Source organism: Crocodylus siamensis, chromosome 10 (assembly GCF_052110815.1).
Source record: "Crocodylus siamensis isolate JL-2025a chromosome 10, ASM5211081v1, whole genome shotgun sequence".
Lineage (NCBI taxonomy): Eukaryota > Metazoa > Chordata > Crocodylia > Crocodylidae > Crocodylus > Crocodylus siamensis.
In genome coordinates this window covers 6,979,090-6,993,912 of record NC_143404.1, presented here as the reverse complement: position 1 = coordinate 6,993,912, position 14,823 = coordinate 6,979,090, and the positions used below count along the sequence as shown (strand labels likewise).

The 14,823-nt window shown below is 45.1% G+C and overlaps 2 protein-coding genes across 3 annotated transcripts in view; both read right to left on the bottom strand.

The window, feature by feature from the left end:
• KLHL3 (kelch like family member 3) overlaps nt 1-2,531 on the bottom strand; it is a 58,257-nt gene extending 55,726 nt beyond the window's left edge. For both annotated transcript variants that reach the window (XM_090064810.1, XM_090064807.1), the window contains exon 1: nt 1,992-2,531. Coding sequence is in view for 1 of the 2 variants with exons in the window: in XM_090064807.1 (XP_089920933.1) it covers nt 1,992-2,088 (97 nt within the window). In the remaining variant the exon portion in view is untranslated. The remainder of the gene's footprint in view (nt 1-1,991) is intronic.
• Nucleotides 2,532-9,833: 7,302 nt separating this feature from the next.
• HNRNPA0 (heterogeneous nuclear ribonucleoprotein A0) lies at nt 9,834-12,798 on the bottom strand. The gene has a single exon (XM_090064872.1). It carries the CDS (start codon nt 12,595-12,597, stop codon nt 11,668-11,670), a length of 930 nt encoding a protein of 309 aa, XP_089920998.1. The 5' UTR covers nt 12,598-12,798; the 3' UTR covers nt 9,834-11,667.
• Nucleotides 12,799-14,823: the final 2,025 nt, after the last annotated feature.

The following is a 14,823-nucleotide window of genomic DNA, read 5'->3' as shown; positions in this document are numbered from 1 at the left end:
GCAAGGCGGATGCTGCTCCGCGAGGGGATGGTAGGAGGCTGCGGGGCAGCAGCTCTGCGCAGAGCACGCCCTCCCCGACAGCCTCTGAAGCAGAGACCCCCAGGGAGCACCGGGTCAGGGACGCGGGGAGCAGGCCCAGGATCATGCAGCTCCACCACGTACAAGGCAAGCACGGGGGGCACGGGGCTGCACCCGGGGCCCCGGGCACAAGCACCACTCCTCCACACACTCACCCCACAGGCAGAAGGCAAAGCATGAAGCGCAACCAACTTGGAGACGCGTAAGCTTTTTACAGGCATCCCTGAAAGCGTGTAACATGCCCTGCCTTCTGCCTGACTTTAGGCTAACGTGGCTTACTTCCTCCCTGCTCACTTTCCAGAGGGCAAGGTTCAGTTTTCCAAATGTCCGTCTTCAGGAAAACGCCCCCAAACACTGTAGTGACAGACAGCAATTGAGATCTTGTGGAGAATGCTTCCCCCAATGCTTTTTGCCTGTTGTTTCTCTGTCAAATACCTTGGCACTGTGAACCTATTTCAACACTGGGAAAGTCAAGGTCAAAACATTACCTGTAGCTTGGCTGGATGTTACTTTAAGACAGCACTGGAGCCATTAGCAGTGTATTATAGAGCAAGTGTGTATATGCTGAACGTCCATTAATTTTGGCTGTTATAATTATTTCCTAACAAGACACCAATGGGGTACATTTCATCCATTCACAGTTACGTATAATATGCATATTCTGCCAGGCCAACCTATCTATTATTCAAAGTTTCTTGTAGACTCCAGATGGTAGCAGTCACAGTTTGAGCCCTCCGGTACTGGTTTTAACAACATTTCCCATTTTTATTCCACCTAGTGTAATTGCAGGAGTGATTCTTATAATCATCTATTAAATTTTCCAAAGCTATTTTTCCCCCCCCATCATGTTCTGTAGCAACAAGTTCCAAAGGTTAATTGTAGAGCAGAGGAGAATTTGCTTTCTTGTTTGCTTTTCCATTCATTCAGTGCTCTCATAGTGTGGAAAGAGATGTGCAGAAGTGTCCAAAAGCCTTGGCCAAGCCATGTAATACTCCATCTCCTTTTTAAATGATATAACCCTAGTCTTTTAAACTTCCACCCTAATAGGAGGCACTCTACTGGGTACCTTCAGTCATTTTTACCTTAGTTCAATTTCTCTTAAATTTTATCCATGATAATAATTTAATAAGCTGCCCTTCTACAGTGCCTTCTACCCAAGAACCTGTGCAAATATAACAGAGGTAAAACTAGATTTTGTCATCTCTAAACTTAGGCATGGGGAAATTAAGTCAGCCAAATGTCACATAGTATATGAAGGAAGGCTGGGAATAGCACCCAAGGCTCCTGCCACCTAGTCCTGCAGTTTAAACAATGTTGCCCGTTTCCTTATAGACAAACAACCAGAATTTCATACAGGATTCTGCGGACCCCTGAGGAGAAGGTTGCCCAGATGTTCCCTTTGGATGGGATCAGTGGGAAGATTTTAACTCGGATCCTACTAGTGCCCATCTAGTTATATTCCCCTAGAGCACAGCCCAAAGACGTAAAAGCAAACAGCAAAAGTAACAACACTAAAAGCGGTAGTGAAATGAGAGCCCTTGTCCTTCTCTTTGAATGCAAAATGGCAAAGCTCCCCACTGATGACAAAAGGAGCTAAGGTAGGCTCCACCATTAGTGCCCTCTGCCAAGCCCCTGAGCAGCACAGATTACACAAGTGACTACTAACTCACAAGGTACCTGCCTCTGAGTTTAAAGGCCACTGACAGAAGACCTCACCTCATGCAGCCTAGTCTAGTGCCAGTGGCAAGACTAGAGCACTCAGTGGGTAGCAAGTGCTGGGCTAAGACAAAGATAGAGTCAAGGAAGCAGTGATTGCCTTTATAGCAGCCTTGTAAAACAGTCGTGCCTGGCACAAAAACTTTGCCTGCCACTTCCTACAAAGATTGAGAGGCATGAAAATGAAGATACTTTACTTGCTGTCCAGAAGTTACTCATGCTTTGTGACAGGAATTTTCTCATTGTGTTCCAAGTAATTAGCAAATCAAAAAGTTTGGAGGTTTCCTGAAGCATGCGTGTAAAGCTGGCACGTTCTGACTCAACATGTAGCACCAATTCCAAGCCTGCATCTTCAAGTCTTGGCTGCTCATCAAGGTATTTTTATTTAGAAAAGTCTCTCTAACTTCTGGCATCTGTGATCCCTCCAGTAAAGAATCAATTGGTGAAAAAGTCTGATGGGTCTCACTTCGATTGTAAGCTTTAGAGCAGGGAGCATCAGCTCAAAAGCAACCATTGAAAGCGGCCAGTTGATACTGGAAAGCCCAGTGGGGGATCTCTTGGACTTGACCTTCAGAAGTCTTCAGCCCCAGCAGCTCCACTGCACTTCAGGTGGAATCAAGAGTGATCAGTATTAAGTGCAAATGGGTCTGTTTGAAGACCCAAAGCTTCAAGCACCAAAGATCAGAGACATTTGAGGTGGAAAAAGCCAAAACAAAAGTCTTGTTTTCATTCCCTTTGTAACATGCTCATCACATCTTTGGGTACTCAAAAGAAGTAATTTGTACTACTGTACAAATTTGCTGTACTTCAGAGCAGTCAGCCTCTCTTTTGTCTTTTTCCCAGGATAAACCAAGGTAAAACGTTCAGCAGAACAACTCCTACTAGGATTAGGATAACCTTGTAAGGCCCCCCCCCCAAATTAGCAGGACACCCTTTGTGAGAATCCAGTAGGGATTCACAGTAAGGATATTTGCAGATCTGGGGGTCCGTGTGTTTTTGGCAGCCTAAATGTCAGAGATAAACCCACTGGACTCATTACCACGCCCTTAAGGTTTTGACTCAAGTGAACGAGGCCTACATTCTTATCATTAAACTATCTCCAGATGTCCTGTATTCTTTCTACACGGGCAATACGGAAAGATCCCGTGCAACCCCAGACTCAGCTGCAGCAGAAAAAATAAAGTGATGGGAGATGAGTTTTGTTTTTAAAACTGCAAATGTTGCCCTCTAGCGGCAGATGTACAGTTATGTTAATCTTGCTTTACCACTAGCCTGCATATCCACCTCGACAAAAATGCAACTTTTCTGGATTCTAGTATGCAGTATCAACCCTTTGCTCTATATTTAAATAGTTTGAGTCATGCTGATACTCCACCCCACCCCCACACCCTTCAAATTTAGAACATTATGAAGACAAGGAATGGCCATGATTGAAACCTGGCTATGAATTTTAGAACGCAGAAAGTTACTGCTCTGCTTGCACAAGGTAACAACAAACAGCTAAGCTGCAAAACCATTCTTACTGCTCCACCTTGATTTAAAAAAAAAAAGAGTAAGTGTCCTCACCCACAGCCAAATAGGGCACAGATGCAAACTGCCTTCCCTAAATCCATATTGCAACTATATTGGGGTCATCTGAAAAGGAGCATCGCAGGAACATGTTACACTAGAGAGTAAACAAAGTAAAGATTAGCATCAGTGGGAACAAAATACAGGTGGAGGGGAAGGGGTAGATACGATAGGTGAATAAATACCTAAACAGGATGAAATGCTTCAGAAGGCGATGGAGGTCCACGTTCCTGTAAATGGACCAAAGGAAAGTGAAATAAACCAAATAATAAAAAATCAACACTATGCTGATGCTACTAAAAATGTTCTCTGTAGAAAAAATTGCCCTAATGGTTATATATTTGCCCTAAACTGGACATATGGGCACACAATACATTTTAAAGTAATTTAAAGAAAAGCAGAAGATGCTTGTTTCCCCATGCTGGGAGGGGACATGACTTAGTGTCTAGAGCCTTGTTGTTGGGTTGTAGCATCACTGACTCTTAGCTAGGTCACGCAGGAGGAAACTTTTCAGAGGCAGAACGTAGCAGTTCGCCCATTTGCAGGTGTGCAGCGTTATGTCTGCTGCTCCCTGCCAAACCAATGCCTTATGACTTGAGTAATAACCTCCTTAGTTTGGGCAGGCTACTGATGCAAATCATAACCATGCTGGAAAGTTTAACGGGCAGACAAGGTTCTTTGGGTAGATCTGATATCTTCTTTTAAACCAACTCCTTGTCTGCCTATGTCCTTAGATCAACACAGCTACAGCCTATACCCCTGTGCCTAGTGCTGAAGAGCGATTTTGGCATACTGGCATAAACCGGTCTATCTATGCTAGAGAAAATTCTCCCCCACCACCTCCTGAGTCTAGGCCTAAATCACCATTACCCTTGGTTGCTCATTTCCTCTGGTTTCCTTCCCCCTTTTAGATTTTATTTTCCATTTCTCGTTCTTAACATGTCAAATAAACTTGGGCACACTGCTTTGTTCAGCAGAACATTATGAGGTAGGACATTATGATGCAACTCCTAGCACAAGCATACAAGCTACAGGTGCAGCATTAAAAGGCTTAAGGGGTGATGTTTTTCCACAGGCACATTCCTTTGCCTATTTGAAACCATATTTGCCGGGTAGTCTGCAGACACCTAAATAATGAAGACTCTCTTATGAGCTCGCTCAGGACCTCAGACAAATAAGACATTGTTCAATCTAAAATCATAAACCTTGTCAACTCTATTTTGGGATTCAGCCCACTCTAAGCCCTGGTTTCTATTCCTCTAAAAAGTTTGTGTCACATAATTTGAGGCCTCAGATTTCTCATGCTGTTTCAGTTCACTAGATGCAGTCTCCCTCTGTAGTGAAGGTATTTTAAGAGACTCTTCTGCTTCAGTTAATCAGTATTGTGATACCTTTTGTATTAACTTTAGCTGAAAGATTAGAAAAAAAATGGACAATTACCTCGAAGTCTTCTAATGAATATATCATTTCACAGCGTCCTATTTGTGGCATACCAAGCCTCTAGCATGGCACAGATGGGTACATTGCTGGAATTGTTTGAAATAGTCTTTAAAATTCTTGGATTGTGAGCCAAGTATTTTTAAGATATAAGCTTTAAGAAAGACCATCCTGTCCATTGCTTAAATGGAAGATGGAGCTTCCATGACACACAAAAACAGCTGCCTATTATATATAAAAAAAAAATCCAACATTTGAACTGCTAAATCAGTTTGGATTTATTGTTTCACCTCGTTTGGAAGGCCAGTTCCGGGAATGTTCATCAGCCAGTCCTACATTTGATGACATTGAGCAACTATGCATCACATCTCATTAACAGCTACAGAGATTCACTTTTATAAGTGCTATTGATTTCCTAATACATAGGAAAGAGCAATGGACATTTAAACCAGGCAGGTTTCCAGATTTGTGCCTATAACATACAAAAGATTTTAAACCCAGTAAACAGCTTAAGATATCCGAGTGAACAAAATGTGCCAATTTCTTTTGCCCATCTATGAATATAGCTGGGAATGACATTCTATAAATCAGAATTCAGGGGATAACAGCTGGAAGCTTCAAAAAAGATTATATTAGTCTAACTGGTTTTGGTATCTAGTTTCCAAACTTAAGAAGCTTTGGTTTTAGTTATTTGGATAGCTGACCATCTGCAGTATCTAGTGCTCCAAGTCTGCTGCTTTTCCGACAGCAATAAAGGATATTAAGGTCCAGTCTACAAAAGGCGTTCGGCAGGGGTCCAAAAGGTACTCTTGCCAGTTCAGATGCAGTAGCAGTAGCCTGGTTTAAAGTTCAAGTAGTGCTACACTTTGTTAAATACAGGATTCCCACAGGTGGAATCTGAATCTGTGCAACCTCTAATGGGATTTTTATTTAATTTCTTATTGTAGGTACAGTCTGAAAATCTGTGGTAAGTTCATGAGTACGAAAAGCGAGTATTAGAGGGCTGTTGGAACTACGAAGCCAGCTGAGATCTCAGTTCAAGAGTGACTATAAATCTTCCTCCCCTTTTTCCAAACTAAGGAAATACCATACTACAAACAGTTTTTAGAGGAAGAAAATTAAAGCCAGTGTCACCTAAGGAATGTCCAAGAAAGAGCCAACTCCCTTGCCTCCTTTAAAAATCCCAATCTAGGATGCACAGAAATTTCTCAGAGAAAGCATAGGTTTTACAATAACCATTTGATTCAAAGAATAAACTTACTCCAGGGGAAAAAAACAATTAGCAGTAACCCTTGCATAAAATTGTATTGTAGTAAAAATGCCAATATTCAAATAAACAGCTGATGTGTGTGCAGTGATACAAGTGTTAATTAGTAAATGGTCTAAAACAATGTAAAATGTTCATATTCAAATCATGGTACCAAACTACTTTTAACACTTTGTAACCATTCGTTGCATCACTATCTGCCCTATATTTTACAGTGAATGCAGAAACATATTATATTAACTTCTAGAAACAGCAAACAGGTAAACCACTCATCTTATGTATTTAAGAAAATTACCCGTCAGGCAACAGACGACTCACGTAGTAAGCTGCATTTGTGGTTAAAGAATACAAGTTTTTTGGGCGTACTTTTGACCATGCTAATTAACTACATATATCTACAAGCTGAAAGATTGTTTTGCTTAAAAATATTTCACATAGTTATTGATGTTTATTTGTTTGTTTTTAACGGAAAAAGGCCGATCCACTATATAAAGATGCTCCAAATAACGGGGAGGGAGAGGACAACAACCTTTGGTAATTAGCATGCTTCAGGAGAACTAGGTCTTCTTACATTTCAGTCTTACTCATCTTTAGGCGAGAGCAAGTACAGGTTAAGTGAAACAGTTCAACTAGACCCCCTGATACTATTCCACAATGCTTGATGGTGGCCTACCACCACCCAGAATGCACTGGAGGTTGAGCTGATAAGGAAGGTATTACTCAAAACATTGCAGCCACACCCTTTTAGGACATTTTCAGTGTGAACAGGGGACAAATCTAAAGGGCTGTCATGGACACTGAACCTCAGCTCGGGTCTTCAGTGTAGACAAAGCCCATTTGCTTCTGCTGCACCCCCCTCCCCCTCCCCTCAGCTTAGTGTGCTTAAGCAATGTTTTCTTTTAGTTTGGTCATTTCTGCATCACATCGGTAACAAAGACCACAGACATCTACTGTATTCTTAAAGTAACCAGGATAAGTTAAAAGCACCAGCATAGGCTACTGTATTTTTCTTTTAAACAAATCAAGGGTTTAAACTACCACTTGCACATCACACGATACAGGCTGCAGTCACCAAAAACAGGACATAACGCTGTCTCCTATTATTTGCACACACGCAAACTTTTTTTTTTTTTTTTAAAAGTTTCTTCAGACTACAGGAATGAAAGTTTGTAATTTAGTCTATTTTTTAAGAACACCCTGTCCCTTATTCAGCTTGGAAAAAAAAACTAAACTGTTTCACATTTATAACAAACACAACATAGCCTATATCCATTACTGAAATGGAATATTCCAAGTCACAGTCGCAGATTGGTTTCTTTAATTTAACGGGTACTTTCATATTCCAATATTCCTCTCCGATTTGAACTGCGAACTATTAAAACCAAGGCCATTTCTGAATGAGAATATCCATGGAGGGCTTGATACACGTTACAGCTACAATTTTAGTTCACTCACCTCAACTTTCCTATGTCCTTAGGCCAGTGACTGGCAACCAGAGTACCACCAGATGTTTTGAAGAGTGCCCAGAGGTTTGAGACAAGTAGACAAGCACAGGCTCAGATTTGAACCTGGCTGGTCTACCCCATGCCCCCCACTGCCCAGAACTTCTACAAGGGGAAACAAAGACAAGTATAGACACACCTCTCTCAGACTTCACAGGGTAGGGGATTTACTGTGCATTACCTGTCCCACTGCTCTTACCCTGCAGTGACTGGCCTTGGACATAAAGGCATCACCCTGTTTCACTGAAAATAAACTGCTCCAGCTTACTTTTTGAACCTACCAAAGGTAAGAGCAGGCACACTACTGCCATGCTTCAGGTATTTTGCAGCAAGTCCCCACCGCTGTCAAACGATGTATTTGTTCACTTGCCAATAATTTACCGATAAAGATAGGACTATCAAAAAATAAAAATAAATGGAGTTGAAAGTAATTAATCATCAATCCAGTATTTAGGTAAATATTTTCAAGCAGACAGGAAGTATGTTTGCTGCCTCTTTAATACAACCCCATATCACTACCTCTCTACAAGTTTACCCCCTAAGCTTGTTTAGTTGAACCGCTGAAAGTAAGTTCATTTACAACACTGGTACTCTTGGTCTCTAAGGAAAGTAAGAGGCACATAGTCATAGTAGAGCAACTGCCAAATATGCAAGATATTCACGACTGAATATTTTAGGGGCAACTCTGAACTGTTAATAAAAAGTAGCAAGGACTGCTAGTTTTTAGGGCATATGCAGCACACATGCAAGATCAAGAAAATGATTACCTGTCCGAGTACAGGTGCAATTTCTGGGACTCAACAGGTAAGTGTTACAAGGGCATTAGACAACCCAAGACAGCAATTCTCATGATCAACAGGTTAACCATTGGCCAACCTTTTGGATTTTGCACACACAGTGAAAAAAATAAATAAATAAAAGTTGCTGGCTTGTCTCATGGCTAGGATTCTCCATCAGAAAGTTTCTTAATCTCAGGTGCCATTTGTGCAGCATTTGCCTTAGCTATATCTAAGGACCGCTTTACACTGAAAGTGCCTTGAAATGTATCCCCCCTCCCCCACCCATACAAAGCTGTCCTAAAACATGATTAAGGCAATTTAGTTTCCAAGGGACTGAATCTGATTTTACTTTGACCTTCAACCAAGTGATCCTGGAGTTTTGTTGAACTGTAGCACAGACAGCTGTGCTCTAGGCAGCTGGTCTATCCCCCAACCTCAACATGTTTCTACAGTGCAAAGGTTATCAGGCATCTTCAAACTTACATGGGCATAAGGAAAAAAAAAAACAAAACAAAACAGAAACTCAAGCATCTTTTTTGGCAATGACAGTTGGTAAAGCCTACTAAAATGTAATGTTTTGCCAATGCTTATTAAACATGGATTTGTTTGGTTGGACTTCTGTAGTCTTTACCTAATTCACACAGCTTTTGTCATATTTAAATATCATGCCAGCCATAAGAAAATATCCATGGCCTTTCATAATTTGAGAGAGAGAATTATGAATGCTTACTACACAGAACGAGTTTTCCATTATGCTGGTCCAATTCCACAATAGATGCTCGACTTCTATTTTCTGCAGTAGGCAGAAAAACTGCAATATAATTGCAAGTCTTGTCAAATTGCTTAGTGCCTATTTACAAAACAAAAGCCCCGAAGTTTCTCCATCCAATGCCCTTTAAGTTATGATTGCTGACAAAAAGAAGACGTGGAAAATACTCTTTTGAGAGGCCAACTTAGCATTCTAGACACTACGAATAAGTCTGACCTACTCAAAAAAAGGTGCACCAGTTTAAAGTGTAGGATTAAAAGGATACAGGGGACTCAAGTAAAGCATGCTCATTGCACTCGGAGCCAAACTTACTCCTATTAGGAATCAAATTAAAAGTAAATTTTGTTTCAGTCTTCTAAAAGACTATATATACACCTAGTCCTCTGTAAGAACTTAATCCAACACAATGCAATCTAGTTCAAACACTCATGCAAAGAAGGTCTGGGCCCAGATCCACAGAAGGTATTTTAGACACTTAACTCCCAATTACTTCTGTAGCCTATTAGACCCCAAGCACCTTTGTAGATCTGGGCCTCTTTTTTTAGACCCCAATGCAACTCCCACTTAAAAGGATTTTAGCCACTGACTTCAATGGCCTGACAGTCACAAAAAGCACGGATTTTTATATTAAAATGCTTAGAAACATGGACTCAAAGTAACTTTACATAAAAATTTTAATCCATGCCCCATGTCATACATACTCTCACTCAAGCATGTAAGGAATTCAATTCTTTATTTGTGATATCCATAAACCCATAAACGTTGCTATTCTATAGTTCTATCCAGGAAGGCAGCTTCCTCTAAAACATTATGCTTTTCTGTTTTTAATTAACAACAAACTTTAATTCTATTGCGTAAAAGGGCTACAAATATACATTTGTTAATCAAGCAGACTACACAAATATTTTGCTTTACAACTGGCACCTATGTTACTGGTACACTTAGCTGGCTCATTTATCATAGCACTTTGCCCAAACAATTTAGATTATCACTTCTTTTGAAAGATGGGCAACTGTAATTATTCTACAAATGTGCTGAGGCAGGTATTTCAAACCTATTTGTTTCAGTCAATACTCAGGGAGCCCATCTGTAGTCACATGCAGATTTGATTTTTATTTCAGTCTACACCAATCATCTAATGGCATAAAACAGCTTAAAAAAAAAAAAAGAAAAGAAAAGAAAGAAAAAAATCTAGTACAGTTAGCAAATTTTGCTTCTGTTGTAATGAGGCCTACAGAAACGGTTCTGCCATCCTACCAGTAGGTGGTGCTGCAAAGGATTCTCCGAGAACTGTAATGAAGGACAATAGTTCAGAGAGTGAAAAGTCTGTTTTAACTGGGTACTATGAAAACAAGTAGGCATTTAATAGAAGGGACAGATGTCGACCCTTTCCTGTAAGGAATCATTTACAGACAAGCCAATAAGAGGACTTGAAACTAAGCAATCTGAAATTGAGAACAATTTATATGAATGAAGCACATGCTTAAACACAAACTATTTCTTCAAAACTACACAGTACATACGTTGATGGAAAAGTCCTATAGAAAAAATTGACCAACCATGTCAGCACGTCAAAATGCCTAGTACAAGATGGTGGATGCACACAAACTGCATAAGTGAGAAAGAATATTTAAAAAACAGACCACGTCCACCAGTTAGTACTTCAAAAAAAAAAAAATCTGTTTGTCGAATGTCTGAAGACCAATAAATCCACTACTGGGACAGCAAAAAAAAAAAAAAAAAAAAGTCAAATCAGGACCTTTACTGGCAATAAAATTTACTCTAGATACACAGAGATTGTAAAGTAGAGGAACACTTCTTGTTTTTTTTGTTTTTTCCTTTTTTTCTCCAAACCCAGAAAAGCCCTAAACCGTACGGAATAGTTCCTAGGAAAAAAAATTAGACATGTAAAGGTCAATGAACACAATGATTTATTTAAAAAATAAAAAACGTAAAAACGATTTTCTTATTTTTTTTCTCCTCCTTTACAGAAATGTTAAATTTCAGTCATGGGATCTGAGTCGATTTTTGTAGAAAAAAAAATGTCGCCAGGTATCGAGTCCTTAACAACAAAGAAAGCTTCCCCCCCCACCCCAACCCCCTCCCCCGGCTGTTACTCCGGATCAGCAAGACGCTTCCCCACCCCACTCCCCACCCCTGAAAGGAAAAAAAACAAAACAAAATGAAAACAAAACAAAGCAACAAAAAGAAAAAAACAAACAAAAAAAAAAAAAGAACAGAAACAAAACCATTTTTGTTGCTAGTATAAAAACGACCAAGGTCCAAGTAATAATAAAAAAATAGAGTCCATCAATGACTGTAACACAAAGTATGTGTGTGGGGGGCCCAGTCCATCTTCAGAGAGAGCGAAGTGGCGCGGGCGGCGGAGGCGGCCCCCGGGGGGCATTCAGGAGCTGCTCCCCAGGCAGGGGAGGGGTGCAGGAGCTGCCCTCCAGCAAGGAGCGAAGGGAGAAGCCGTTCCCGAGCTGCCCCGTAACAAAGGGAGGGCTCTCCCGGGCCGCCCCCACAGCGGGGCCGGGCGCTCCCCCTTCAGAAGGAGCCGCCCCCATAGCCACCCCCGCCGTAGCCTCCTCTGTACGGTCCACTGTTACTGCGGCCCCCCCAGCTGCCGCCCCCGCCGCCGCCACCGCCGCTCTTCATGGGACCGTAGGAGGACTGGTGCTGGCTGTAGCTGCCGAACCCGCCGTACCCGTTGCCGTAGTCGCCGCCGCCCCCATACGAGCCACCGCCGCCACCGTAGGAGCCGTAGCCGCCGCCGCCTCCCCCACCGTAGCCTCCGTAGCTGTTATAGCCGCCGCCGCCGCCCTTGGAGAGCCCGTTGTGGTCCCGGTTGCCCGAGCCGCCGCCGCCGCCCCGGCCTCGGCCGCCCCGGCCACCCCGCGACGGCCGGGATGAGCCCCCACCGCCGCCGCCGCCCGCCTGAATGTCCTCCTTGGGCACGGCCTTCTTGACCTCCACGCGGTGGCCCTGGATGGGGTGGAACTTGACCACGGCCGCCTTGTCGGCCGCATCATGGTTCTGGAAATACACGAAGCCGAAGCCACGCTTCTTGCCACTTTGCTTGTCGGCGATGATCTCGGCCTTCTCCACGGGGCCAAACTGGCTGAAGTGCTGCACCAGGTCCCCCTCGCCCACATCCCCCTTGAGGCCGCCCACAAAGAGCTTCTTCACCTTGGCGTGGGCACCGGGCTTGGCCGAGTCCTCCCGCGACACGGCGCGCTTCAGCTCCACCGCGTTGCCGTCCACGGCGTGGGGGGAGGCGGCCATGGCGGCGTCGGCCTCCTCCACGGCCGAGTAGGTGACGAAGCCGAAACAGCGCGAGCGCTTGGTCTGCGGGTTGAGCACCACCACGCAGTCGGTGAGGGTGCCGTAGGCCGCGAAGTGCTCCCGCAGCCCGGCCTCTGTGGTCTGCACGTTGAGGCCGCCGATGAACAGCTTGCAGAGCTGCGAGTTCTCCATGCCGGGGCCGCGCCCGGGCGTCTTCGTCCGGCCGGGGGGCAGCTCCGAGGCCTCCGCAGCCACCGCGGCCTCAGGCCCGAGCCGAGCCTGGTCCCAGCGCGGAGCGGGAAGGAGGGGGTGGGGGGGGGCTGTGCGCACACGGACACGCACAAAATGGCGGCTGCTCCTCCTCGGCGGCTCGGCCGGCGACTGGTGCCCACACAAAGGGGCCGCTGGGAATGCCCGCCCCTGGCTCCCCAGCGACCAATGGGCGACGAGTCACGCGGAGGGGCTGGTGACTGACGGGCGCGGAGGGCGAACGGCGGGAAGGAGCGGGTGACGGGCGTTGCCGGCCGCCAATAGAGCGCGGGAGGCGGCCCACCAGCGCTGGGCCAATGAGAGCTCGCGGCGCTGCAGCGAGGGCGGGCCTACGCCAATGCGTCAGCCGAGCGGGCGGGAGCCAATAGGTCCGGGCGCCGCTCGCTTCCTCCACGCCCCCTCCCCTCCCCCACCCACCCGCCCGCGCGCTTGCGCGTGCGCGGGAGCGTTTGAAAAGTGACCGTTAGGGCCGACCCCGCCTCTTCCCGTGAGAGGAGCGCGCGCTTCTCGCGGCTCCTCGAGGGATGGGGCAAACATGGTCGGGGCAAGGCAGATGTTGCTTTTGTTGCAGATAGAAGAGTATGCAGGAACAGGAGCGGGGGTTCTTTTCTTTAAAACAGTGCTCTGGGGCTTCAACGTGGGTTCAATGGTGGGGGGGTTGTGATAGCGTCAGGTAATAAATCGTGTAGCACCTGTTTCAGGGCAAGCAGAAGCGCGCTCGATGGCTGAAAGCTGTCTTCAGCAACGGCTGAACCTCCTCCCGTCCCCCCTTCAGGACACTGGGTACGCATCGTGAATGCCAAGCGCAAGATGGAGGTGGGCATGGCAGCTGTCCGCAGGTAGCAAGCAAGAAGCACCCGGCAGCGTTGGGGGTGCAGCAGCAAGCGGCAGTGACAGTGTGGAGCCAGTGCCAGGGTACAGCTGTGATCTGCTGCCTGCACATCCCATGCTCTTCTCAGCCAGGGCCAGCCAAGACCCATGCAGGCCTGCACAGCTGGGCAGGGAGCGGTCGGGCCAGGATCTTTGAGCAGTGACAGCACAGCGCCGGGATCCGCTCCCTGCCCACAACCCCCACCCATCACAGGGGTGAGCAGGCAGCAGATCACGGTTCGGCCCCGCACTGTCACCACCCCAAGATCCCAGGGTCGCCCCAGCCCCAAGTCAGCCCAGCTGTCCACCCTGCCCTGTAACTGGGTCACTTGTAAAATTGACTGGCAGCCATCAAGTTTAAAGCTGCTAACTGCAGCTCTGAATTGACTTAAGATGCTGTCAATATCAAGGCTGTGATAAGAAGCATAAGGTACTCTGAGAAATAAGGGCGTAAGCCTTAAGAGGCCTGAAGAGTTCAGGGCAAGCTATCCCAGAACATTTACTCCAGCTCCGTGTAAGTGACACTCATTGGTGTCTATCCATAAGTCCCTTACCTGATTCTGGTCCTAAGGCTATAGACTTAGAATACACTATATACCTCTCCATACCACTATTCCAGTCCTGAAATGTATCCCACCAAATCTCTGTGATCCCAGTTAAGCTGGAGTTTTGGTTGTGTTCTAAGAGTTTGAGGTTTCAGCAGTTTATGCACCAAACTCCTGGCATTTATAAGATGTCAGAAATCTAGCCAGTTACCTCATGATGCTCTTTCCTTTCACCTCCAGTGATTTAACCACAACTTCCCATTCTCCCCTAACAGATTTCAGTGGCTGCCTTTGAGAGTCAGTGGGTGCTGTCGGGGGTGCTCTGCTCAGTGTCCCCTGGAAGTGCGCTTTTTTTTTTTTTTTAACCCTTTGACCACTTGAATGCAGGGAACAAAAAATGACTAAACAATGTTCAATTGTCTGTGTCCCCACTAGCCCCCAATTAGAGGGGACTACTAAGTAAATGTGGTGGGCCATGGCCCACAACCCCAACACAGACAAATCGGCCTAATAGATTTCAGCCTTTTGGTGAAGTAAAAAAAACAGTCCAGCTGGCTGCAGGTACGGGCTGCAAGGGTTAGCTGTAGGGAACCTTCATCTGGTCCTTCCCAGAATTGCTAAACTTGTAAAAGGCATATACCTACAGGCCAAAGTAATGTTACAAATTGTTGAGTTACAATAAGATAATGGCAAAAATAAGGAGGCCATAGTTCAAGTGGGCTATTTATTCTCT

Coding starts and splice junctions, on each gene's coding strand:
- HNRNPA0 (XM_090064872.1), bottom strand. CDS start 12,597: ATGGAGAACTCGCAGCTCTGCAAGCTGTTCATCGGCGGCCTCAACGTG.